General features: G+C 62.4%; 1 protein-coding gene and 1 long non-coding RNA gene across 12 annotated transcripts; one reads left to right on the plus strand and one right to left on the minus strand.

Annotated features, from left to right (window-relative positions):
• Positions 1 to 91: 91 nt before the first annotated feature.
• On the minus strand, positions 92 to 25,271 carry SCRIB (scribble planar cell polarity protein). Of its 11 annotated transcripts, none has more exons than XM_021942730.2 (38): positions 24,720 to 24,900; positions 23,494 to 23,611; positions 23,311 to 23,389; positions 23,130 to 23,219; positions 22,963 to 23,019; positions 22,804 to 22,867; positions 22,521 to 22,595; positions 22,308 to 22,452; positions 21,753 to 21,871; positions 20,645 to 20,844; positions 20,407 to 20,573; positions 20,187 to 20,317; positions 19,980 to 20,105; positions 19,077 to 19,244; positions 18,130 to 18,549; positions 16,902 to 16,964; positions 16,205 to 16,294; positions 15,693 to 15,770; positions 14,397 to 14,720; positions 14,240 to 14,299; positions 13,835 to 14,110; positions 13,311 to 13,421; positions 12,912 to 13,205; positions 12,649 to 12,837; positions 4,653 to 4,763; positions 4,515 to 4,571; positions 4,276 to 4,350; positions 3,150 to 3,212; positions 2,397 to 2,477; positions 2,127 to 2,234; positions 1,859 to 2,018; positions 1,639 to 1,786; positions 1,372 to 1,557; positions 1,143 to 1,285; positions 1,029 to 1,066; positions 823 to 897; positions 552 to 603; positions 92 to 471 (listed from the first exon to the last, which is right to left on the minus strand). In XM_021942730.2, exons 1-38 carry the CDS (start codon positions 24,876 to 24,878, stop codon positions 326 to 328), a joined length of 5,046 nt encoding a protein of 1,681 aa, XP_021798422.1. In that variant the 5' UTR covers positions 24,879 to 24,900; the 3' UTR covers positions 92 to 325. The 11 variants fall into 11 exon arrangements, with proteins under 11 accessions (XP_021798422.1, XP_021798421.1, XP_003903306.2 ...); XM_021942729.2 differs by having other exon boundaries at positions 14,219 to 14,299; XM_003903257.5 differs by lacking the exon at positions 2,397 to 2,477 and having other exon boundaries at positions 14,219 to 14,299; positions 24,720 to 25,271.
• On the plus strand, positions 4,734 to 7,416 carry LOC116276424. The gene is made up of 3 exons (XR_004185984.1): positions 4,734 to 5,676; positions 6,190 to 6,412; positions 7,200 to 7,416. It is a non-coding gene; the product is annotated as an uncharacterized LOC116276424 (long non-coding RNA).
• Positions 25,272 to 25,632: the final 361 nt, after the last annotated feature.

Consider the following 25,632-nt stretch of genomic DNA (forward strand, 5'->3'; position numbering starts at 1 on the left):
GGGAGGGTGCAGCCCTCGGAACTCAGCCTGGCCTCGGAGGGCAGGAAGGGTCTGTGCTAGTGGGCGGGGGGGTGGACAGGCAGACGGGAGGTAAAATGTAGTCAACTTTATTCTCCTTAAACCACAAAATAGAGTCTTTGGTTGTACAAACATCACTAGTTACAGTCTTGCCGAGGTCTCGGCTGGGGTGGGGCAGTTAGTCAGAGGCCAGAATTCCTGCGGGGTCTCTTTAAAATGCTAACACCCAGGTTAAAAGACTTGGGGCAAGGGTGGTGCTGGAGCTGGCAGGGCCCCCACCCCAAGTCTGGGGGAGGCGCCTGCTCCTCTAGGAGGGCACAGGGCCCAGGCCACGGCGCCCAGGCCTTACAGGGCGACGGCTGCTGCAAAGCGCCACATCTTCAGGGCCCACGGCGCCAGGAGCGGGCCTGCCCAGAAGCACCAGAGCCACTTCTCCATCCTCCTCCTGCGGGCCTGGCGGGCAGGGACAGGCGGGCAGTGAGCTGAGGGCAGCTGGGCTCCTGGAAGTTCACCCCAGCCCGGCCCCAACTCACCAGGGCTGGGAGATGGTTCCAGGGACCTCAACTCCTCAGCAAAGCCCGGCGACTGTGATGGGGAGAGTGTTGATCAGGCCGGCGCCAGCCCTGCCCCAAACCACCCACATGTGGGCTCCCAGCCCTGAGGCCCACAGAGCCCGGCTGAAGGGGGGAGGGGGATGGAGAAGCAGGGCCACGGCAGAACGCGGGGAGGCCCTGCGGGAGCGGATGGAGGCGGTGGCAGGCACGGACGGGGTGGCAGGCATGCAGAGGCCTGGAGGCCAGGTACCTGGATGTCATAGACAGGTCTGGAAGAAGGCAGGGCTGCAAAGGCCCTGTAGTCAAACTTCTTTCCAGACAAGGGCTTGAAAGGACAGCGTGAGGGGAGAGGCAGAGAGTGAGAGGAAGAGGGGGTGAGGGCCACGGGGGTGGGGGCAGGCCAGACCCCCCCCATGCCTTGGGGGTGAAGGGAGGGCATAGCCACCGGCTCCTCACCAGGCGTCCCGGGGAGGTGCTGGTCTGGGGGCCGAGGTCTAGGGGGACAAGAAGCGGGTGTTGGAAGCAGCCCAAGCAGCAGGCTGACCCCCCCACCTGCCCTTACCCACGGACCTTCCAAAGGGGTGGGCGACGGGGTGGGCGCAGGGGAAGGGGCCTCCGCCAGTCGCTCCAGGGGCCCCCGCATGCCCCGGCCCTCCTGGGACCTGGTGAGGACCATCTGTGCTCGGAGAGCGTCCTGTTCCAGTGACTTCATCCTGCAGAGAACAGTGGGCAGGGGTGACTCGGGGCAGGAGCAGGGAAAGGCCGCAGGGCGGGGTGGGGACCCCAGGCAGGGGCTTACCTGGCTGCCCTCCACAGTGCACGCTTCTCAGCCTCCAGGGCCCGGCGTTCGGCAGGGGACAGGGCACGCTCGGGTGCTGGTGGCTCCGGACTCTGCACGCGAAGCCGTTCTTGGTGGCGCCGCTCAGCTTTGGCCGTCCGCACCGGGGCACCGCTTCCCAGGGGTGGGGGGGACGCGGGGCTCTGCCTGGGGAAGGGACAGAACGTGCTGTGTGTGTGTGGGGGGCACGTGGGGTGAGTCGGGGGCATCTGGTGGGCGGCTGCTCACCTTGAGGAGGGGCTCAGGCCGGCCCAAGGTGGCTCATCCTCCTGTTCCTCCTCGCCCAGCGCCTCCCCGTCCAGGGCGAGCCCCGCTTCGGCCCCAGCCTCTGCCACGTCCCGCAGCATCTGCGCTCTCTTCTGCTGTAGTTTTCTGGCTGCCAGAGGGCAGGGTGGGTCAGGCCGGGCCAGCCTAGACCCGGCCCCCACCCCACTTCTGTGCCCCTCACCTTCCTCCTCCTGCATCTTCCGCAGGTCGTCAGCACCCACCAGGGACACACGCTTAGGAGGGCCCTCAGCTTGGGGCACGCGCACCTCCAGCTCAAAGTACTTCTGCCGCTCCCGGAAGGACAGTTGCTCCGGGGAGGCTGCAGGTCCAGGCGTGGGGGGCTGGGGGGAGCGAACCTTGAGGTTTGGCTGGCATTCCTCCGGGACACTGGGGCCCCTGAGCACCCACCCCAACCATGCGCAGCAGGGAGGGGTGCTGCTCCCACACACCTGGGCGAGGGCGTCCTCAGGAGGGTGAGAAGTGGGCACGGCCGCGAAGGCCCTGTAGGCCTGCTTCACATTGGCGGGCAGCTCATCCGGGGAAGGCGGGGAAGGTGGCTGGGGGGTGGGGCTCCTGTGAGCTATGCTGGGGCAGCTGTCAGGGCTGCAGCTGTGCTCAACTCGCCACTGGCTGTCCCCACTGCCTGCCTTTGATCCCCACCCACCATCCTGCTAGGGAAGGAGGCTCTGCCACCCCCACCCATGGGACAGAGCACTCACGGAGTGGGGACCTCTGCCCCTGAGGGCTGGGGAGCCCCTTGGCCACGCCTGAGCCAATGGCTGGATCACCCCTGGTTTTGTCTAAAAAAGGCAGGTGGCAGTGGCGGGGGAAGAGGAGAGCAGGATCAGGGGTACAAAGCAAGGAATGGGGGTAGACAAGGGGAGGGAGACAGGGGGAGGGGGGAGGGGGGAGAGAGGTGGAGAGGGGGGGAGAGAGAGGGGCAGTGGGGGAGGGGGAGGCAGGGAGTGGGGGATGGGGAGGGAGGGGGGGAGACAGAGAGAAAGAGAGAGAGAGAGAGAGAGAGGAGACCTGGGTGGGGCTGACATCTTGCCTGTGAGGGGCTGAGCTGGGTCTCATGGGTGCTGCCACCTCCACCCTCACGTGGCAGTGTGTTGGGGGAGGTGCCAATAGTGGGGGGGGCAAGGACTCCCAGACAAAAGGCAGGAAGGGGTGCGGCAGGTGGGCCCTGGGAGGCGTTGGGCCCAAGATACTGACCGGGGTCTCAGGAGCTTAAGCCCCTCCAAGAACAGCACGCTCAGGCCCCCCACCCCATCGCCAGGCAGCTCTGGCCAGGAAAGTGTCCCTGGCTGTCCTCACACAGGAGGCCCCATGGTAGCAGAGGGAAGACCAGAGTCAATGGCACCCCACGCCAGCCCCTGACCCCATCCCTGGAAGAGGGGCCCTGTGCACAGCAGCCATCTGCTCTGCCCTCCACCCGCCATGGGGTGCGCCCGTTAACCTGGGACACTCACCTGCTGGCCACTAGGGGAGCAGGGGGCTTCGGCCATCTTCGCTCCAGCTGCTCCAGACGGTACCTGGAGAAGGAGGCAGTGGGTGGGGTGAGGCTGGGCAGGGCTGTGGCCCCGCAGCAGGAGGGACTGGGGGGCCTGGAGCTTGCCTGGAAGGCACAGAAGCCCTTCAGTTCCCCAACCTGACTATAGCCCAGGCGACGCCCCAGACACTCGGTCAGCAAGGAGGGGCTCGTCCTCGTCCCCACAGGATGCGGGGGCCTGGGCTGGGCAGCTGCTGTCTCCACGGCAGTGTGCTGGCTGGAGCTTTGCAGGAGAGATGGGAGCAGACAGGACAGCCGGAGGAGAGAGCAGGGAGGGCTCAGGGGAGGGGCCGGGGACAGAGATGCCGGTGGGGAGCCCCTGCTTGTGGTGTGAGGCCCTCAGGGTTCAAGTGGCACCCTGACCGCTGCCCCCATGGCTGTGCTGTTGTTCATGAGGATGAAGAGCCTCCTGGGAGCCTCCCTCTCAGCGTAGTCCATGGCCAGAGGAGGCAGGGTCAGGTCCCAAGAGCCCCTGAATGGCCTGCCTCAGCCCCAGACCCTGCCTGGCCCCTCACTACCACTCCACCGCTTGGGCAAGGGTCTGGCGGAGCCCATCCCTCAGTCACTCACATTCGGTGGGCTGGCGGGGCACACCCTCTGGGAGGGTTATTTCTATCTTTAAGGGGAGGGAAGGGCCTGCATATCCTCCTGCCTGTCCCCAGCACCTGCCCCTCCAGCTGCTCCAGCCCGTCCTCCCCTTGGTGCCGTGTGCCTGCCCAATCCCCCAGGAGCCTCCGCCTCCAGCCAGCAGGTGAAGCTCTCACACTGCCACCCCGGCCTGCTCGGTGAGTACAAGAAGGTCCTCGGCCTATGTCACCCATCTGCAGCTCAGCGTGGGGGTGGGGCAGCACCAACATAGCTTGGGTCAAGAATGAGGGTGACAAGCACGTGACAGGCTGGGGTAGCCTGCAGGTCAGACGTGGCCTCCTCCCATCCCAGCCCCCGCCCAAAGCTTCCCTCCCCAACGGCCCTGGCGTTCGTCCTGCGGTGGCCGATGAACAGGACAACAGGACGGAGGTGGGGGGCACTGCACACTGGGCACTGACCCTCTGCACGCCACCAGCGCTGGGCACGGCAGCCAGGGCACGGTAGTCCAGCTTCAGGGGCTGCAGACCCCGACCCTGGGGGCAGAGTGGACACAGCACTAGCAGGAGCAGCTCCATGGCGGCACCCGGCCAGCACAGGGCATGAGAGGAGGTCCTGGGGGTTACTACCCAGCACCCCACAGGCAATGTGCACCCCGCTCCAGTGCCCTGATGGGAGGGGGCGGGGCAACCACACTCACCGTGGCTTCTGTGGCCTCGGGCCCCCAGTGCAGGGTCTGTCCAGGCGGCTCCTTCTCCTGTGAGCAGAGCAGACCCGTCAGGCACCACCGGCCTTGGGCTCCCTGGCCCTGGGGCTGCCGGCTGCAGGCACCTCTGACCTTGCCTGGGCCCTCAGGGCTCAGCTCCCGGTCGATGGAAGAGATGCTCTCCAGGCTGTTCCGGTGGCTGATGCCCGCCGCAAAGGGGTTGGCAATGACACCTGGGGACACCTGAGAAGAGGGGTGTGGGCTGAGAAGTGAGGACTGCAGCCCGGGTCCCACCTCTGGGGCAGGATGGGGCCCCAGCCCAGAATAGCCAGCAACAGTGAACACAGGAGCTGCATCCCTCAGCAGGGCTGACCGCATGGCCGGGATAGCCTTGGAGGGCATTCTACTGGACCGCCCCGCCAGGATGCTGCAGTACTGTCCCCGGTCCGTCCCCATCACAGCTCACAGGGCTGCTGTGGACGTGGTCATGTCTGCACTAGGTGAGATTGTGAAGAGGAATCTCTTCACAGCAAAGATGCCTGCCACTTTGCTGACTATGTAGTCACCCCCAGGAAGAACTGACAGCCACCAAGATGGGGGAAGGAGGGGCGTGAGTAGTGGATGCTGGAACTGATGGCACAGAGTGGCCCCCTCAGGTGGAAAGGCTGGCTCCAGACCCCAGCGTGAGTGCTGGGCAGGGATTCTGAAACAAAGGACACCATGCAGGAGGCCTGGCCAGCTCTGCACTCTACAGAGCTCAATGACCTATCCCAAGCCAGTGACTGGCAGGGCGGAGGGGGAGTCTAGAAAGGAAAGGCGCCCAGGGAGCTCAGGCAGGGCAGAGGAGGGCCAAGGAGACAGGACCAGGACAGGCAGGGGCTTCTGGCTGGACACAAGATGTACTTGGATCCTGAGCCGGGGTTAACACGGGCAGATGGAACCATGGCAAGAGCTCACTTCCAAGCCCAAGGGGTGCAATGGGACTGCTTCAAGCCCCCACCGCCACCAGCAGCCAGCAGAGGCAGCACAGTGGAGACAGGCCTCGTTCATCACGCTCATCGTGGACGGGGTCCCTGCGAAATCAAGGCGCTCTCAATGTGGCCTGAAGGACAAACCCAGCCCTATGCTGTTGCTGGTTAAAAACACAACTGAAATGGTAAGGGGAAGGCAAAGAGAGGGCAGGCAAACACACGGGAGGCACAGAGAGGGGTTGCTCAGGCCAGGGGAGACAGGATGTGAGGTCACAGCTGTCAAGCAGGCAGAGGGATGCTGTCACCACAGAAGATGCTATTTACAATGATGATACAATCATCATCAACTGTAAGCGCTCAACAAGGAAGCAGCTAAACACAGAAAGCACACTAGTAGAAACACGAGCGCGTCATAAAAGCACAGTTATACAGGGAAACTTAACTATGTCTTTCAGGCTCTCACAGAACTAGGAGGACAAACAACAAACAAGGTGCCTGTCTTCTCAGTTTCTGAAATAACTTAAGTCAAAAAGCCACTGGACAGGTCCAAGAGAGGCAGGGGGGCTGGCAGAGTGGGAAGCAAGGTCACAGGCAGCCCGGCCTCTCTTGTCAGAGAGAGCTGCGCAAACACAGAAAAGGCAGACCAGGGTGCTGACTCTGACAGCCACGGGTGAGCTCATCCTCTTCTATCATTCCAGGAATAACCTCAGGAATGCCTGGCATGCCCCCTTACCCCCTAGTTCTGGCCCCCGGGAGGTCCTGAGACGATGCCCCAAGAACGCTAGGTCCAGGGCCAGAGCTCAGCTTCTAAGTGTCACTCTCCACTAAAAGGATCCAGCGCTCCTGAGAGAAATGGCCGACTCTAGGGCTGGGCAGGGCAAGGAGAGAAGCCCAGCACATCCTGGAGGCTGGAGGCAGAAGGTGAGGAGGTGCTGAGGGGGGAGGTTGTATCAGAATGACTCAGGTCCTCAAGCCCCTCTGTGGGCCAAGTCTGGGACAATTTAAGCATCAAAATAAATTATGATGGTAAACAGCTGTTGCCCATGAAATAAAATGGAAGCTCACTTGTTAATGAAATGGGCTCCCTCGTGAGCTCACATGAACAGGTAAGCAGACACACGTAAACTGGGAGAAAGGGAAAGCTCGGTGGCAGGAAGCTGCCTGATGAGTGTGGGAGTGGTGGGTTAGGACTGTTGCCAACCACCTCGGGGCCTGCTCAGAACCATCAAGGTGCTGAGGCTCACAGGTGAAACTGGATGAGAAACAGCCTGTTATGTGCTCTGAAAGTACCTCCCACACTTGCTGATTTCAAGGGGCAGGAGTAACTGCAGGGGGAAACCTGGCTGACCTCGTGGTTCAGAGCATCAGAGTGAGCCCTGGTGGGAGGCACAGAGACACATGGTAGCTCTGTGATAATCCCGGCCAAGATGCACACGCTGAAGCCTGTGAGGGCATCAGACCCAGCGTGGGGGCAATCACCGCCGGAAGCAGGGAGAGCCTATGCCCACCAGAAGCGTCAAGGTCGGAGGAATCAGCAGAGACAGGCACACTCCACCCGAAGGAGACTAGAGGGAGGCTCCCGCAACGGAGCGCATCCCGCGCAGTGGCTGAGTCATGAATAGGGCTGAGTGTCACAGGTTCTTTGTCCTGTTTTTGCAACTTTTCTCTAAGTTTAAAATTCATTTATGTATGTGCTTATATTTTTCAGAAAGAAATGGCAGAATAAACCAAAATGAATAAAGATGGTGGCCTCGGAACAGAGATGGAGGCTGGTCTTCTGAAGTGACTCTATATAATTTAAGCTTTGGAACCATGTGAATATTTACACAATTAAGAAACAGATTTTTTGTGGTGGCAGACGCCTGTAATCCCAGCTACTTGGGAGGCTGAGGCAGGAGAACTGCTTGAACTCGGGAGGTGGAGGTTGCAATGAGCCGAGATCATGCCACTGCACTCCAGCCTGGGCGACAGAGCAAGACTCCGTCTCAAAAAAAAAAAAAAAAAAAAAGATTTTTAAAAAGTCACCCTAAAAGCTGAAAGGAATCAGCCCAACTGTGTATCAAGTTGGTAGCAAAACCACAGAATGATCTCAAGTGGCTGAGAACACAGGATGCGGACTGCACGTCCCAGCAGGGTGAACCGTCAGGAAGCAGCCGCCAGGAACTCAGCCCCTCTCCACGCTCCTGCTCTCAGTCATACCACTGGTGTTGCTGCTTTTGTTTTTAAGAGTCTGTCTTGCCCAGTCTGGACTCAAATTCCTGGGTTCAAGTGATCCTCCTGTTTCAGCCTCCTGAGTAGCTGGGACTACAGGCACATGCCACCACACTCAGCTAATTCTGAAATTAAGGAAAGATTTCATGAGAAAAAGTAGAAAATCACAAAAGTTAGTAAAAACCCTGTAATCTTAAATGAGTTAAATATAACAGTACAAACTCATGATTTTTTCTCTTTCTAAAAACATCCACCTCTCAGTCTCCATCTGCTGCAGAGGCCACAGGCAGTGCCTGAGTCCTGAGCACACCCGGCCCACGGCTAGGAGCCCTACACCCAGCTCCCAACCAGAGGGGCCAGGTCCCACGGCTAGCAGCCCAACACCCGGCTCCCACAGAGAGGGGCCAGGTCCCACGGCTAGGAGCTCTACACCCAGCTCCCGCCAAGAGGGGCGAGGTCCCACACAAAAATGGTGGAATCCAGGGCTGGGACAGGCGATACAAAGAATGCCTTGTCAAAGCAGCTGAGGAATGACAGGGTCATGCCACAGGGATGCAGGGCCTCGTTGCCTGATCAAGGGACATCAAGGGAACACTATGTTGAAACCCATCAGGAAAACAAAGACTCATGAGTTCACGAAAACCCTAAAAACAGAAAGACACCTCAGGAACCACCTTTGGAAGATTCCAGGGCCCCAGCCTGTTATTCTAAAAACTGACAAAGGGAAGAACCAAGCATTTGATCTTCCTAGGTCTTTCCTGCAGGAGCTCACATCAGGACAGAAACAGAGCTAGTGATCTCTTCTTTATCGACAGATCTGCAGAAACGTTAAAAGCCGGAGATGCAGTGGGAAAGACTGAAGGATTCTTCCTGAGAGCGGAAATCAAGGAAATGCCAACAGAAAGGGCAGTCTCTTCTGAAGTTTTATTTGTAATGGTGATGACGACAAGGGAGAGGTGGTCCTGATCAGTATTCAGAAGCTGGCTCTGAAAAGGCCATCAACACACAGGACCCTGGTCAGCATGACCAGGAGGAAGAGGACACGGACAGCAGGGCCGAGAGGGAGGTGACTGCAAAGGAGGGGCCCAGTGGGAGAGGACTTGCATCCTCATGCCGAACACGCGGGGTAGCGGGCAAGTCCTCTCAGACAGCGCACAGCCACCGAGGTTTGCGCAGGGGTCTTGGCGCCGACCATGGCGAGGCAGGTCTTTACTGAATCAATCCTCTCGACCCCGAGAAGCAGGCACCGTGGGTGACCCATTGTACAGACGAGGAGACTGAGGAGTAAAGTCAAGCGCCCACCCAAGGCCCGACAGCAAGTGAGGGCCAGGCTTAGATGAACTATGCATGACCTCCAAAAATGCACAGTACTAGAATGCAGGAGACTTAAGCTCTGACAAACAAACATGGGCCACTGCTCCAGAGTGCTGGGGACATGCAGGCACTCCTGAGCCAATGCTAAGAGGGGCTTGCATAGTGAGAAGAAAGTTACGGAACTCAACGGGCAAACCGATGCCCGCAGGGCCAGGCGGACACACACAGATGAGTCCAGTGGCCTAAGAAAAATGGGGAAGGGTCACCAATTGAAGCCCCCCCACGCCCATGCTCTGGAGTCAGAAACAGAAGTTCCCGTGGGAGCACAGGCCTGGCCGCGCCACGGCTGCCGAGCTTTCTGTGGGAAGCCAAGAAGCTAGACATGGCGTGGACTCCTGATGTGTGAAACCCGCTCCTCTCTCTCAAGCCCCAAGCCTGCTGATGAAACCTCCATGGGCCAAACCAACCCTACTTAGCAGATAAGAGGACTTCAGAAAACTCAACACCCGCTTCAGATAACAATTCTTACAGGTTATAAATAGAAATAGCACCCCCCCAATCAATTTAAAAAACGTTGTAAGAGTCTACAGCAAATGTCACACTCTAAGATGAAAGTCCCTTAGAGCAAGCCCCCACCTCCACAGGACCAGGGGCTCTGCAGGAGGGGAAACAGGAGAGGCCCAAGGTGGGAAGGGTGACCGGGCTTCTGCCAAGAGGTGAAGCAGACTTATAAATCCAGGTGAGGATTGATGAGAATTACCAGGAAAGCAAGAGCCACCTGGGGACACCCTGGAGAAAAACTCAACATAAAGATAACCCCAAGGCTGGGCGCAGGGCTCATCCCTGGAACCCCAGCACTTTAGGGGGTCAGGTAGGCAGGTCACTTGAGCCCAGGAGTTCAAGACCAGCCTAGGTAACATGGCAAAAGCCCGTCTCTACAGAAAACAATGAGCCAGGTGTGGTGGTGCGGCTGTAGTCCCAGCTGCTTGGGAAGCTGAGGAGGGAGGATCGCTTGAGCCCGGCAGGTTGAGCCTGCAGTGAGCAGCGACTGCGCCACTACTCCAGCCTGGGTGACAGAGTGAGACCCTTTCTCAAAATGTGTATATACATACATGTATGTGAAATCCTAGAATTCCAGTCGGTTTTTGCACGGAACTCGGCAGGTTCATTTGTAAGAGAAAACACATGACCATAGAAACTTTTCAAGACAAGAAAAAGGAATCGGTGACTTTGCCGATGAGGATTAGGTATGAGACCTGCTACAAAGTGAGGCATTTAAACGCGTGGCCCAGAAGCAGCTCACAACTCCCTGGGACCACATCCAGAAACAGAGCTTGGAGCCCACAGGAACTGAACACAATGAGGCCACATTTCCCCCAGATCACTGGGGAAGCGACAGACTATTCAATCGATACTGCGGGGACAGCTACGCATCCAGTTACTTGCAAAGCAATTCCACAGCTGGGCATGGGGACATGGCTTGAGCACGGGAGGCGGAAGCTGCAGTGAGCTGTGATTGTGCCACCACACTCCAGCCTAGGTGACAAGCGAGACCTCGCCAAAGCAATTCCAGGTGAACCACGGAGCTGTATGTTGTTTAAACTTCCAGAAATACTAGAAGAAAATGGGACAATATTTTTGTAATCTTGCAGTAGGGAAGATCTTCTCAAGGAAAAAACCAGAATCTGGAAGTCATAAAGGAGTCGTAAGACTTAATTTAAAAATTGAGATTTTTGTAACTCAAAAGATCCCATTTTTTAAAGAAAAACATAAGCAAGAGCTGGAGAAAAACACATCTGTACCCACAGAACCAAGATGAGTAACCAGGGCGCTGGACGGGAGCCAGGGCAACAACAGAGGGCAAGGGCAGTGCTGGGGCGGACGACGAGCCCCAGGGAAGACGGATGGACGCAGGAAAGAGGCAGCCGGGATGGGGAAGGGGAGCTGGACGCAGCTCTCAGCCCCACTGCTCGGGGCCCCTGGCCTGCCCAACACAGCAGAAACAGTATCTGCCCCCAACACCAGGGAGGGTGTGGTGGCTCCGTCCGTCGCGGGCCAGAGTGTGAGATCTGAGACCCCTGCCCCTCTGGTGTGTCACGGCAGGCTCGTGGGGGACCCGGCCAGATGCAAGGAAACCGGTGGCGACAGCAGCGCCGCACGTGGACGCATGCCGGCTACAGACACAGCGCTAGCCCTGCCTTCTGCATACCTCACTCTTCCCCAAGGGAGCACATGCTCTCTCTTTCTCTAACAAAAACTTCATGAGTAAATGTATCAAATAAAACATGTTTAGACATCTACTTAAAATAAGCAAATACAAGGCAAGGCCCTTTCTGAGAACCAGATGGTTCAGGGCTTGAGTCCTCAGATAAATCCTTCCCCGGAAACCACCAGGACTCCCTCAAGGACAGGAGGGGAGGTGGGTGAGGGCCGGTCCGGGGCCAGCCCCAAGCTCGCCCCAAGCTCGCCCCAAGCCCGCCCCAAGCCCAACGTCCAGCTGTGGAGCGAAAACTACGAATGCACTTCCTACCAGGGGCCCCCACACTGGCTGTGGGTCAGGACACACTCCGTGGCTGTCAGCCTAAAGCCACCATCCCAGACATCCCTTGCAAGACAGAACCACGTGAGGGGCCGCCCCACCCCAGAGGGTGTTACGGAGAGGAAGCCATGTGTGCTGGTGGGGAGAGGTGACAGTCACCTGCCCCCTGTGGACCTGTGTGACCAGCAGGGATACCCTTTGGGAGGAGCAGGTGGCCCCTCCAGGTGAAGACACATGCCCCCGCCCAGGCATCCACCCAGCTTCAGCTATGGGTGCCGGCCCTCCCAGGACCCACCCTCTTGCGGCCCTGCAGCCCACTCCGGTGGGAAGCCAGCCTGCACACCCTGGCACCGGTGAAGAGCCCTTGGAAGCTGCTGAGGCCTGCTGCAGACCCCCTGGGATAGCATGGGAAAGACGACGGGAGGGAGATGGGAGCCCCCTGACAGAGGCCAGGCTTTTCCAGGATTCAGGCCGTGCTGCCAGGGAGGACTCCGGGCCCCACCTCACATCCCAACTCCCAGGCTGGGCTTCTGCTCTGGAGTCCAGGGAGTGACGGACCAGCAGTTGGGCAGGAGATCTTGGGGAGGGAGCTCTCTGTTGAAGGGTCACCAGAGGGGCTCGCTGGAGTCAGGCATGGCCCAAGGACGGGCTGAGAGGAGAAAGGTGCCACCGGACACAGGAGCGGGGACCCTCAGACTCCCGAGGAGTCTGCCTGGCTGGTGGGCTCTGGGCAGGGCTCGGAGACATCCCTTAGCAGCCTGGTGGGACTCTGCAGGAGTCACCAGTGGCTCAGCTGCTTTTAGGACCAGACCACATAGTGTGCCCCAAACTCATGCCCCTCCCCCCATCCGTTCACATGCCTCATCCTACTTGGACTGGGCCTCTGGACAGCTTGATTAGCCAGAGCTCAGCAGAAAGGAAAGGAGGGCCCTACCTCCAGCTCCCTACCCCTCACGGCTGATGCAGAGCCGCAGAGCACCTCCCAGACCCAGGGGCACAGAGGACCCGTTGCCCGCCCCGAGAGGTGTCAGCGGTTCACACCACCTTGAGCTAGGCCAGAGGGAGGCCTGGTTCCCAGGGCGGGATGGCTAACCTCCAGGGCTGCCGAGGAGCCGGCATCGAAGCCGTCGCAGACCAGCACGGTGAGCGTGTCGCCCACACCACGCAGCAGCTGCACCGCCTCACCGTGCGTCAGGCCCAGCAGGCTCTGCTGGTTCACCTCCAGCAGCCGCAAACCCACACGCAGCCGACCGTCACGCCCAGCCGCCCCTGTGGGGCTCACCTGTGGGGAGATGTGGAATGGGAGAGACCTGTTGGGGGGTGGGACCCAGGGCGGGCTGGGGTGGGGTGGCTCACCTTGGAGATGAAGATGCCCTCATCTGTGGGGTCGCGGGGGTTGCCGGCGTGGCCCCTGGCACCCCCGCGGATGCTGATGCCCAGCCTCTCCCCGGGTGCCTTCTGGATGCACAGCTCCCGTAGGCCCGGGGGCGCCGGGTCCCTCCGCACCAGCAGCGACAGCTCCAGGCAGGGCCGGAGCAGGGCGCTGACTGCTTCTTGGTGCGTGGCATCCCGCATGTCTTGCCCGTTCACTGCCAGGATGCGGTCCCCAACCCTTAGGCCGCTGCGAGCGGCCAGGCCCCGCGGGAGCACCTGTCAGGGAGAAGGGTGGCAGCTGGTGGCTGAGGCCACGCTGACCTGCGCTGGTACCTGGGATGGGTACGCCTCTCACAGAACCGCCCGGATGGGCTGCCCTACCTTGGAGATGAATACACCAGGCTCCTGGACACCAAACGGGTGGCTGGAATGGTCGGAGCCTCCGACAATGCTAAGCCCCAGAGGGCCCCCAGCTCTTGGCAGACGGATCTCCTGGGGATACAGGGCGAGACAAGGACAGGCCTCGGTCAGGACAGGGAAAGGGTGTGGGAGGGCTCCCAAGAGTCCATCCTGGTCCGTGGGGACGGTGGGCGGGGGCTGCCCTGATGTGCCCACGGGGGTTTCTGCGCCACCAGTGTTCTGCTGCCCAGGCAGGCACACAGCATGAGGACAACATCTTTGCTGACTGTGGCCATGCAGCTGGCCGGGAGACTGTGTCAAGGGGACCACACTGAGGAATCTGGCTGTGGGGCAGAGCCCCCGCCTCGAGGGGCTGCAGGGGAAAGGGCGAGCAGGCCGGCTTCCCACCCAGAGAAGACTGCAGGGCCGCAAGAGGGCAGGTCCTGGGAGGGCCAGTGCCCACGGCTGAAGCTGGGTGGGTGCCTGGGTGGGGGCTTGTGTCTCACCTCCACTGGGTATGGCCCTTCCAAGGTGGCGGCCAGCAGGCTGGGGGCCAGGCTTGGCAACCCAGGCTCCCCGGGGATGGCAGTGGTTATGCTGGTGGTGGTGGTGCTGGTGATGGCAACAGCAGCGGTGGGGAGTGAGGAGGAATGTGGCGGAGGACTGGGAGGAAGAGGGCCCCCAGCCTCCCGCTCCAACAGCAAGGCGATGGTGGGGGAGGCAGCAGTCAGCAGGGAGACGGCGTGGTCATGCCTGGCCTCAGTCACGTCCACTCCATTAATCTGTGGGAGCATGCCCGAATCAGGGAGGCCCAAGGGTAGGATGGGACAGAGGGCGCAGGGCGGGGCAGGGGGCATGGGTGGGCAGGGTGGGGCCCTATCCCCACTCACAGAGAGGACACGGTCGCCAACCTGCAGTGTACCCGCACGGTGAGCAGCGCCGCCCTCGGCAATGCGGGAGATGAAGATGCCCTGCAGGGGAGCGTGGAGGAGGAAGGGCTGCTGGTGAGGCTGGGGTGCGGCTGCCAGCTCTGGAGCAGCCCTCCCTGGCCCTGAGCCCTGGCCTCACCGCATCACCAGCCCGGTATGGCGTGGAGCCTTTCCCGCCAGCAATGCTGAAGCCCAGCCCCCTCTCACTGCGTGCCAGGCAGGCCACGTGGCGCTGACGGAGGGGCCCAGGGCTCTCAGCTGGGAGCAGGGGCAGGCGCAGCCCCCCTCCCCGCCGCTCCCGGGGGCTGTAGTCGTCCTCAGGTCGCAGAGGTGTGATGGTGACCGCGTTCTCAGGCTCCACCATGCGCTCCCGCCACACTCGCATCTGCACGGCAGTGCCTGCCCCCCTGAGCGCCTCCACGGCCTCATGGTGCTCGGCGCCCTGCAGAGCCACGCCATTCACCTGCGGGCCAGAGGCCACGTGCATGTCAGGACCCAGTGCAGCCACCTACAGCCACACGCTGGGGGCTGCAGACGCTCCCTTCAGGATGGGGAGACTGAAGCACAGGGCAAGGGGAAAGGCCCCACGCTCTGACACCCTATACCTTCACCCACAAGGTTCCTCGTGGGCACCACTGACCCCTGCCCTACCAGGTCCTCAGAAACCCCGTGTGGGCAGCCCAAGGGCCAGGACACAGATTGGCCACGGTAGGCAGGCAGATGCCCCCACGGCCAGGACACACATGGCCCTGCTCCTGGATACCTCCTGCCCATCTGAGCAGTCCCACATACACCTGAGATCGCTGGGTTACCGACCCACACCCCACCCCAACACCCAGCAACAGGAGTTCCCATGCAAAGGTTAGGAGAAGAGCTGAGCAGCAGATGCAGCATCTGAGCCCTGGGCAGACGCCTCCTGGCTGGGCTCCAGGGCCCTCGCCTGTCCTCATTGTGTCCCTACAAGAAGGGCGCACACCTCTCTAGAGCCCCCTGATGCCCATGCCCAGGCTGGACAGCCAGGTGCCCAGGCGGGGGCTCCAGGGCTCCCATATGGGGTCCAAACCCCACCAGACCTGCCACCAGCCTGACCCCTCTCGGTCAGCCCAGGAGCGGCCCCTCCTGTGAAGGCCACTGTGCCCAGTGCAGCTGCTGCCCTACCCACTGGTAGAAAAACACATCTGTACCCAAAGAACAAAGATGAGCAACCAGGGCACTAGATGGGAGCCAGGGTGACAATGGAGAGCCCAGGTGGCTCCTACCCAGGTGGCTCTCTCCTGGGGTTTACAGGTTCTGTGGCTTCACCCAGAAGTCTTGGTGTCCTGTGCTTGGAACTCTTGGGGAGGCTGGGAGAAGACAGCCAAGCACACTAATACCAGGGACTGTGTACCTCCAGAGGGCACAGCTGCCACTCGGGGCTGAGAGGTTCCCGACTCACCTCCAAGAGCTTGTCACCCACGCGGACTCCAGCCCGGGCCGCAGGGCCTTCCTCGGACACCCGAGAGATGAATATGCCCTAGGGCACAGACATGAGCTTGGCAGGAGCCAGGGAGAGGGGCCCGTGGTCCTGCTCCTCCTGCAGAAGACCCAGGAGGGGAAGACCCACTCCCAGCAGCCCCTAGCCCTGGCCAGCAGGAGGACTGCGCTCCGGCCACTGTGGGATCCTGAGTGCCAGGGAAGGAGCAGGTCAACCCCGAGAAAGGGCTCGTGGCCCCAAGCCTGGTACACAGGCACCTGGTGAGAGAAGAGGGGCTGCGAAGGGAGGACAGACCCAGGCACCTTCAGGTTGCCCTTGGACTTTGGGATCCCACGACAGTTGGTGCCTTGGGCCCAACCCGTGTCCGCGGAGTGTGTGAGTGTTCTCAGGGCAAGGGGCCTGTGTGCCGCTGGTGTGAACTACGGTGGGGATGGGCCGGTGGCAGTGCAAAGGCCCTCCTGGGCAGTGCTCACCTCGTCGTCCCCCTTATAGGGTGTGGAGCCCTTGCCGCCCGCAATGCTGATGCCCAGGCCCCCAGTCTGCCGCAGGATGGTGAGGGTCAGCTGGAAACAGAACAAATGGGGTGTCCAGGAAGGGCTGCAGTGCGGCTGCCTATGCTCTCTGCAGGAGAACCCACCAGCGTGCAGACACTATTTCCAGCTTTTCCCTGGGCAGCTGAATGGGGCCTCATACCACTCACTAGCCAGGGCCAGCACAGATGCCAGCTGGAGAAGCCCCAGGACCCCAGCAGGAGGGCACTGCTCTGCAGAGCGTGGTGGGCTGGGGCTTGCCCACCTCTGGGTGATGGAGGCCCGAGGCCCCCCGCCACCCTCCAGAGGGTGAGGGTTGCACTGCCTCTGCAGGCAGGTAAGGCTCAGAGTGCCACAGGCGGCTGACGGGAGTCAGACCAGCCTCTCCGCTTGCCCCTGCCAAGACAGGCTGCCCCAGGCAGGAGGTGTCCTGATCCTGGAGCCCAGCTCGATCTGAGAGCTCTTTTGGGAGGGATCTGCGTTCAAGCAACAGGGGCGGGGAGAGGCGTGAGCCCCAGCCCGGGAAGCAAGGCCAGCGGCGGCCCGGCCAGAGTGCAGAGTGAGCGGTACAGACCGAGCCCCAGCCCGGGAAGCGAGGCCAGCGGCGGCCCGGCCAGAGCGCAGAGCGAGCGGTACAGACCTCTTCCTCCTCAATGCGAGCAGGCTCTATCAGCAGGTTATTGGCCTGGTCAAACGACACCCCCTGTTAGGACAGGACCAGCGAGGCATGCAGGTTAGCCACCGCCAAGACCGCCACCACCGCCTCACCCAGCCCCCGCCACGAGCAGAAAGGACAGAGGAGACCACACCAAGCTCCCTCGACTGCCCTGGCACGGGCACCTCCATCCTGGAAACGTGAGTGACACCGCACACCTGGGGACAAGCAGGGCTCGCCAGGGGCTCCAGAGCTGAGCCGAGCCCCACCCGGCTGTCCCTGCTGTGGCCCCTCCAGGCCCCCTCGGCTATTATGCCATTGGCCCACACTCAGGGTCGGGGTGTCATCAAGGGCAAGGGGAGTGGGACCCAGGGACTCCCCCTGGCATCCGAGTTTGCCCAGACAGCAGGTGAGACCCTTTGTGAGCCATGGAGGAGACTTGAGGGCCAGGGAGGGACACACTGGTGCCCCAAAGGCCCGTGTGGCACCTCAGGAGGGCCCGACAAGGCAGAACAGAGCCGTCAGGGCCTCAGGCCTGCAGCCAGTGCCTAACGCAGGGAGGATCCCAGGAGAGCCCAGGGATCTTGGGAGACGAACAGACCCTGCCCTTGGACCACTACATGTGCAGACAGGTCCCGGAGGCCCACAAAGGGTGGGCAGCCACGCTTGTTTTCTGTGAACTCTGTGCCCGCCAGCAGGTCGGGCAACTACTGGCCAGCGGAGCAGCCTCTGGCACCGAAACCAACACCAGGGCAGGCCTGGGCCCCAAGCACGGACTGAGACCAACGCCAGGGCAGGCCTGGGCCCCAAGCACGGACTGAGACCAACGCCAGGGCAGGCCTGGGCCCCAAGCACGGACTGAGACCAACGCTGTGGGCAGGCCTGGGCCCCACCATGGACTGAGACCAACGCTTGTGGGCAGGCCTGGGCCCTGGGCACGACTGAGACCAACGCCAGGGCAGGCCTGGGCCCCAAGCACGGACTGAGACCAACGCCAGGGCAGGCCTGGGCCCCAAGCACGGACTGAGACCAACGCCAGGGCAGGCTTCCGTCTGCAGGAGAGGTCACATGTCGACTCTCACAACATGTCCACCATCCTCTCCGGGTGGCCAGGGGCCAGTGGGTCAGTCCTCAGCCCTGCCTCTACCACAGCCTTGGGTGCCCAGGAGGGCCAGGGGAATTTGGGTCAGGCAGGGGTGAGGCTGACACCCACCTTGACAGAGGGCGCAGAAGCCACGGCCCCCTCCTTGTCCTCCTCCTCAGTGCTGGCCTCCTCTTCAGCCCTGCTTTCCTCCTCTTCCTCCTCCTCCTCCTCCCGAGGACTACCCTCTTCCTCCTCCTCCTCCTCCTCCTCCTTCTGGGCCCGAGGAGCCCAGGGTGCGTGGGGGCCATTGTGCCAGCCCCCAGGAGCCACAGGGCCCTCCCCATCGGGCTGCATGCCCTGCAGCAGGGCCACAACGGCTTCCGGCTGGGGCAGCTTGGAGATCTTGAAGTGCTTTTTGTAGTGAGGCGTGTCCTTGCGGATGAGCCGCTGCCTCCCGCCCGGCAGGGTCCAGGGGGCCTCAGGCTGCCCCTCCTCGCTCTCCCGGTCATCCCCGGGCAACAGTGCGTCCTCCGCAAAATGCACTGCAGGCTGTGCAGACACAAGGGTGAGGGTGGCCCCAGTTCTGGGGCTGTGCTTCCACAGGAAGGCCCTGCTAAGCAGTGTGGCCACAGACAAGGGCTCTGAAAGGCTCCCTGCCACACGAGCACTCAGCATTAACTGACCAGTGAGGGGCACGTGTCTCAGCCCTGAGAAAGGCAGAGGGCCAGGGGCTCATCCTGGAGACACACGGCGCCCCAGGTGGAAACGAAGGGGTGCACCAAGGCCTGACACCAGGGAGACCACAGGGATTCAGAAGGGAGTCCAGGGTGGAGGTAGGGTCTGTGAGCCCAGCTGTCAGGGCAGACCCTCACCCCACCTAGGGTGGCAGCTCTCCAGGGCACCCCCACAGCACAGCCCTGCACCACCCGCAGCCACTCTGTACAGGGCAGCTCCCCCAAGCATCAGCAGGGCCCAGTCACTGCCTGCACCAAAACCGACCCCAGCTGAGGCCCTGCAGGGGAGGCGGCGCCCACCCAGCAGGCCCAGCCCCCTGCCCCCTTCCTGCCAATCCATACCTCCTCATAGTCCTCTTCGGCGTCTTCCTCCCCACCAGCACTCGTGGCCTCCTGCTGGCTTCCACCCTGTGCCTCAGCCGACGGGCCCTCGGGCTCAGCCTCAGAGACTGTGCTGGCAGACGGGCGAGAGTCTTCACTCAGGCCAGACTCGGCACTCAGCCGCTTCTCCTGCGGCGGGAAGTGGGGTCAGGCTCCCGACTCACAGGCTGGCCACCTGGGATGCCCCTCATGTGGCAGTCCTTCCCTCAGCTTCCCACTGCCCTGACCAGGCACTGTTAATAGGCTCACACCGTCACAGCTGCTCCCTGGCCCAGCCTGCAAGGAAGCCACACGCCTCCAAAGCGTAGGGTGGGCAAAGCCACGGTTCCACAGCCCAGCCCCAATGAAAGCCTTTCCTAAAACGAACAAGGACCACACAAGTTCCCAGAAGTATCCCAGCCCGATGTGAGCCTCCTCCCCTCCCATGCGCGGCCCCACACACCCTACCCCAGCCCAGACGACTGGTTTGGCTGCCCCCAGGAACCCACAGCACGCATGTCACAGCTGTGAGAGGAGAGTCAGGCCTGCTCTGTCCCAGCCCCAAACCCCTTCCCAGGTGCTGATGATACCCTAGCCGGTTCCACCAGAGGCCCTTCCCAACAACCAAACCCCATTCCCTGTGCTCCCAGGGAAACCCACCTCTGGCTCTCCCCGTACTCCAGCCCCACAGACCTGCCCTGCACAACCTGCATGTCCACCTTGGCACCCTTCACCCAGCTGGCCCTGCAGCTCCATGTCCCGAAATCCTGTCATCAGCCTCATCTCTTGTTCCTTCTCTGTGCTGCCCTGGCCCTTACAGCCCCACTCCCAGGACGGACTAGACCACCACAGCTCCACCACAGGTTGCCGTGGCTCCACGCCCACCTCCTCCGCAGGCAAGGGCGACCCAGGGTCTGGCTGGCAAGGGCAGGCCTCGCTCCGCCGCCCCTCGATGCTCCTCTTCATCACCTTGAGCTCGCTGGGGTGAGGTGTGGCCCGGCGCTGCAGGCCCTGCGGTGGGGACAGGGGTGAGCAGCAGCCACAGGGCAGGGGTCAGGCAGAGGTTCACCCCCCAGGTCCCCACCCTCATACCCGCTTCTCGGCTGCAGCTTCCTCAGCATCCTCATCACCTGTGGGGGCCTCCAAGAACTGGATGACGCTGACGCGGCTCGGGGGGGCATCACTCCAGCTCTCCGAGAGGCTCCCCTGCTGCCCAGCATCCTCTGCAGCAGGTGAGTGTCAGGACCCAGGCTGGTCCCCGAGCCCTGCCTGAGGGCCACCCCGCGCTAAACACCAGTTGCCAACAACCTACCGAGGCTGGATGGAGGCTGCTGGGGCAGCAAGTAGCAGGTGAGCACCTTCTCGCCAGTCCGGGCATCATCCTCCGTCTGGAACCGCAGCATGGGCTGCGCCTGGTTCTCCGCCAGCCACAGGGCCTTGAGGTTGAGGTGGGTGAGCGCGAACGGCAGACTCTGCAGCCTGCAGGCCAGGCAGGCAGTCAGCAGGCGTTGGGGCCACAGTCTGGCCTGCGGGGTAAGGCTGGCACTCACCGGTTCCCTGCCACGTCCAGCACGTGCAGTTCGGCCGTGTGGGCCAGCTCCGGCGGCAGGACGGCCAGGCGGTTGTCCCTCAAGGAGAGGACGCTGAGTGCCACGCAGCCCCCGATCTCGGGCGGCAGCGTCTCCAGGTGGTTCCGGTCCACGTTGAGGTTGGTCAGCTTCGTCAGCTTTCCCAGGGAGCGCGGCAGGGCCTGGCCGGGAAGAGGAGGTCAGAGGACGCTAGGGGCTTGCTAGGGGTGGGAAGGAGATGACAGCCCCTGGGGGGAGGGCACAGACACTCCAGGTCAGCTCCAGCCAGGGTCCCTCACAGCCCTTGGAGACCTGGACAGGGAGCCGACCACAGAGGCTGTCTCCACCCCACTCCATGCCCTCTGCTCCCCAAGCTCTGGCCATTGACCTCAACCTTCAGTCCCCACCACCAAAACATCCCACCAGAGTCATCCCTGGCCCTTTCCCATGGGTTCCCTGGACTACCTGCGAGGCTACACCCTGTGAGCCTGTCTGGTGCCTCACTGGTCTGCTCTGTCATCCCTAGGGCGCCCCAGGCCCCAGTTCCAGCCTGCTCAGGGCCAGCCCCTTCCTAGGGCCCTGAACCCCAGAATCCCTTTCTCCCTCTCCTCAATGAGAACGCCCCTATGGAAACTCCCATGAACACTCTACCCACAGCTAGCTCCTGTTTTCCAGCCTGGGGATGGCAGCACCATCGTCTGGAGCCCCGGCCCGGGGCCTCAGTTCGCCTTGCTTCGTGAGGGGCAGGGAGACGCCCCGGGGGAGCAGCCTGCTCCCCACCTGTCTTCCCTATAGGCAAATCAGTTCCTACCCCTGCCTCTTCTGCAATCACTCCCCAGCGTTACAACACGTGCCGGAAAAGACAAGACCTGGACTCTTCACAGTAAATGGCAAAGGGCCCTGCCCTGGCCTCGCTGCCCCGCCTCACTCTGGCCAGCATGTTCCCGCTCTGACAGAAGGGCCCTTCCCGAGTGGCTCCACGAGTCAGGCTGCCACCAGCACCCCCCCGCAGCGCACACAGGCTGATGCCCCGCCCTTGTTCCACACGCCCGACGGCCCCGCCCTTTCTGCCTCCCGAGCCGGACCCTACCATCAGCAGGTTCTCCGTGAGGATCAGCTCTGAGAGGTTCTCACAGTCCCCGATGGCCTCGGTCACCTCACACAGCCGGTTCTGGTCTACCTTTAGGATGGACAGCTGCTTCAGCTGACCTGGCACCGGGGAGACAGGGTGACACGGCTGAGCACAGGCCCCAGACGTGCCTTACCCACCTGGCTAAAGGCGCTCTCAAGGCAAACAGCAAGGCCCCCAGCCCCTCTTGCTGCCGCCATACTTCAGGAGGACCCTACCTACCTTGCCCCCACAGCCTGACCCAACCTCCTTTGAGAAAACACCAGGCCCCAGTGCCGCTGCCCACCCTTCTGCCCTCACAGGCTCCACCGCCCCCTCCAGCACCACCAGCTGCCTCCTCAGCCTTCGGGGCTGCCCCAGGGTCCCACCTCCCCTCCCCTCCTCAGGCACAGCTTCCAGAGCCTGGGCAGACTCAGGATCCTCCTGTGTTCCATACCACACATGGCCCCGACGCCTCATGCTCCTCCCAGGGCCAGGCTCTGTGCGCGCCACCCGGGCACCCCCAGGCACACTAACCGATGCCGTCGGGCAGCCGCCGCAGCAGGTTCTGGGACAGCAGCAGGTCAGTAAGCAGCACCAGCCCGCCGAGCTCAGCAGGCAGCTCCTCCAGCCGGTTTTCCGACACGTCCAGGCACACCAGACGCCGCAGGTTCCCAAGCTCCTGCAGGCAGGTGGAGAGTCAGAGTGCGGATGGGCGCGAAGCAGGGGGCCAGCCCCACCCTGACTCACCGGAGGCAGTGCTGACAGCTGGTTCCGGTCAAGCCACAGCTCCCGAAGATTAGGCAGAGCCCCCAGAGTGTCCGGCTGCAAGAAGGAACAGAGAGAATAGTGACTGTGGGGCAGGGCCTCCTGCTGTGCCATGCCCAGGAGAGTACATGGCCCCACGCCCAGCTCCCCCCGCTTGCCCTCCTGATGTGCCCCTTGCTGTTGGATCTGCTCGCTGTCCCCCTTTCTTTGCCCTTGCTTCTCGTGGCCCGCCCTCCGGTCTCCGCCCTGTCAGGCCTCTGCGCACCAGCACTTCCAGGTCGTTGCCTCCCAGATCCAGCTGTTCCAGCTTGACCAGAAAAGACAGGGACCTGCAGAGAAAGCAAGGTGGGGGTGGGGCCATGCAGCCCTGGTCCCTAGGCTGTAGCCCTGCCCTGGCCGTTGGGAGAATGCCCGTCACACTCACGCTGGCAGGGACTTGAGCAGGTTCTCCCGGAGCTCCAGGGTCACCAGGTTGGCGAGGCTAAAAGAGAGACCAAGGGCTGAGGCACGAGGAAGGCAGGCAGCGGTGGCAGGGGCAGGGCCAATCCAAGCCCCCCATCCCACCCTGAGTCCACGTGCGAGGGCACTCACTTGCCCACGTCCCCGGGCAGTGCCTGCAAGGACACATCATTGAGGGCCAGGTGAGCCAGGCTGCGCAGCTGAGTGAAGCCATCGGGGAGCCTGGATGGGAGGAAGCAGAAGCTGTCGGACAACCGGACCACGGCTGTGGGATCCACAGCCCCTACCGACCCCACCACAGGCTGCCACCCACCTGGAAAGGGGGTTCCCGCTGAAGTCCGCGATCTCCAGAGCTTTGCAGAACTTGATGCTCTCTGGGATCTCAGGGATATCTATTACAGAGGATCACAGTGGACAGATGCCATGGCCTGCAGAACGTCTGCAGCCCCAGCAGACACTCCCCAGACTCCACCCAGCCCCTGCCCAGGCTCCCCACCATTCCGGGACACGTCCAGCTCCACCAGCTGCATGAAGTTGGCCACCTCGGGAGGTAACCGCTGGATCTCGTTGTCGCTCAGGCCCAGCTTGCGCAAGTTCAGCAGTCGGAAAAAGGGCTGTAGGCAGGGAGGACACGGACTCTGTGGCAGAGGCCACTCCAGAGCAGAGAAGAGCTCCTGGACACGTGGGTATCACAAGCCAAGGGTCCCTAGGCCTCTGCCTGCTCCAGGTCACACAGGATCTTGGGGTCTAACCATGACACCCCGTTTGTGGCAAGAAAAGCAAAGAAACACACGGTGCACATGTCCACTGTGTCCACCTCCCTCCACTCTTCACACCGGCCTCTGCTCTGAGAAGGCACCTGCTGGTGACCAGACAAAACTCCAATCCCCTGCACTGTGTCTTATCTCGGCCTACCCAGGCCCCGAACCACTTCTGTCACCCTCCAGGGGCTCACACTGGTCTCTGCTACTGCATCCCAATAACAAGCCTGGCGTGGTTCTGCAGTAAGAACTCAGCAAATGCTCCCCCCAAAAACGTTAACAAAAACAGCAAAGTACCACAGGCATGGTGCTATGTGCAAAGCCTGCAGGTGGCCACGGAGAACCGTGCTGTCACTGCCAGGGCCAGAACAGGGTCACATTCTTTGGGACACCCAACCCCTAGATATTGGCTACTCAGCACCCCATCTCCAGAAAAGAGATACTTCTTAATCTGTTTCCACCTCCTTTCTTGGAGGAGCCTTAGGAGAGCAACTGACCATGAGAAGCAAAGACAAAGAGAGAGGGACAGCGAGCAGATCCGAGTGCAAAGGCCACATCAGGAGGGCTCCCCCACTCACCCCTGCACCCAAGAAGAAAAGGAGAGGAGGCCTGGACCCCATCTCCAGAACAGCCCAACAAGTAGTACTCATCAGTCACCTGAATCCAAGTTCCACCCTAATCCCATCGACCTCCCCGAATCCCTATGGTTTTCATTCTCAGGCTCCTCCTCCAGGCGCGGTGACAATCGCTATCCCCAGGCAAGCACCTGATGACCGCTGCCACCTGCGCCACCCAGGGCGGCTGGGAGAGGAGGGTGGGGCTGGCTGGGGTGGGGACCTGGCCAGTGCAAACCAGCAGGGCCGGCTGGAGGCTGCGGTGGCTCGCCCGGGCAGATTCTGCCACCGGCGGAACCAGGGGCTGGGGACGCGCCTTTGGGCGGCAGGTGCGGGCAGCCGCTCACCTTGGGCAGCTCGCGCAGCTGATTGGCGTCGAGCAGCAGCTCCTCCAGGCTGCGGCTGTAGCGGTAGATCTCCTCGGGTACGGCCTGCAGCGAGCAGTGCCGCTTGTCCACCGACTCCACGTGCCGGTTGCAGCGCCACAGCGGGATGCACTTGAGCATGGTGCGGGTGGGCGGCGCGGGCTCCGGCGGCGGCGCTCGGCGGGCTCGGGGCCGGGGGGCGGGGCTCAGTCCGCATGGGCGCCGCACATGGGGAGGGGGCGCAGGCAGGGGGCGGGCCGCCGGAGACTGGACGGGGACGCGGCCGCGGCCGGCGCTGGGCCCGGCCCGCGCTCGGAATGCTCGGACTGCGGGCCTGGGCAGGGGGCGCGGCCCGGCGGGTCTCACACTCTCAGGAGGCGGGGGAAGCGGCGGCGGCGGCTCCGCATCCCGCTTCGTCCCGCTCAGCTCGTCCCGCTCGCTCGTCCGCCCGCTGTGCCGCACCGGAACCGCCGCTGCCCGCCGGACTGCCCCGCCGACACCCACCCGGCCGCCGCGCAGCCCGTCGGGAAGCCGAGTCCGGCCCTCGCCGCCCAGTACGCCCGGACTGCGGCCCCCAGAAGGCCCCGCGCGGTCGCCTCCGAGGACCCGTAGCGGCCCCGCGCAAAGCCTGCCGGGAAACCGGGCCCGCCCCGCGCGTGGGATTGCGGGAGCTACAGTCCACGAGAGGCCGCGCCCTCCGCAGCCGTTTTCAGCCGACCCCTGGCCACGAATCTCAATGCGCGGCCTCCTCCCGGGAAGCGACCACGCCCGCCCGCCCGCTCCCTCGCCTTGTACGACCGACTCTACGGCACAAAAGCACACTAGCAGCGCGCGCTGTCCGGCGGGTCGCGGTGTCCCCCTTCTGTCAGCACCACCCTGCGGGGACGGCTGCGAG

This window comes from Papio anubis, chromosome 8 (assembly GCF_008728515.1).
Source record: "Papio anubis isolate 15944 chromosome 8, Panubis1.0, whole genome shotgun sequence".
Taxonomy (NCBI): Eukaryota; Metazoa; Chordata; class Mammalia; order Primates; family Cercopithecidae; genus Papio; species Papio anubis.

Excerpts from the sequence above, each read along its gene's own strand:
- SCRIB (XM_021942729.2), bottom strand. The coding sequence starts at position 24,878 with ATGCTCAAGTGCATCCCGCTGTGGCGCTGCAACCGGCACGTGGAGTCG. Across the intron at positions 16,965-18,129 it reads CTTCTGCGCCCTCTGTCAAG|GGGGTGTCGTTTGACCAGGC; the intron begins GTGGGTGTCAGC and ends CTGTCCTAACAG. Across the intron at positions 1,067-1,142 it reads GTCGCCCACCCCTTTGGAAG|ACCTCGGCCCCCAGACCAGC; the intron begins GTCCGTGGGTAA and ends TTGTCCCCCTAG.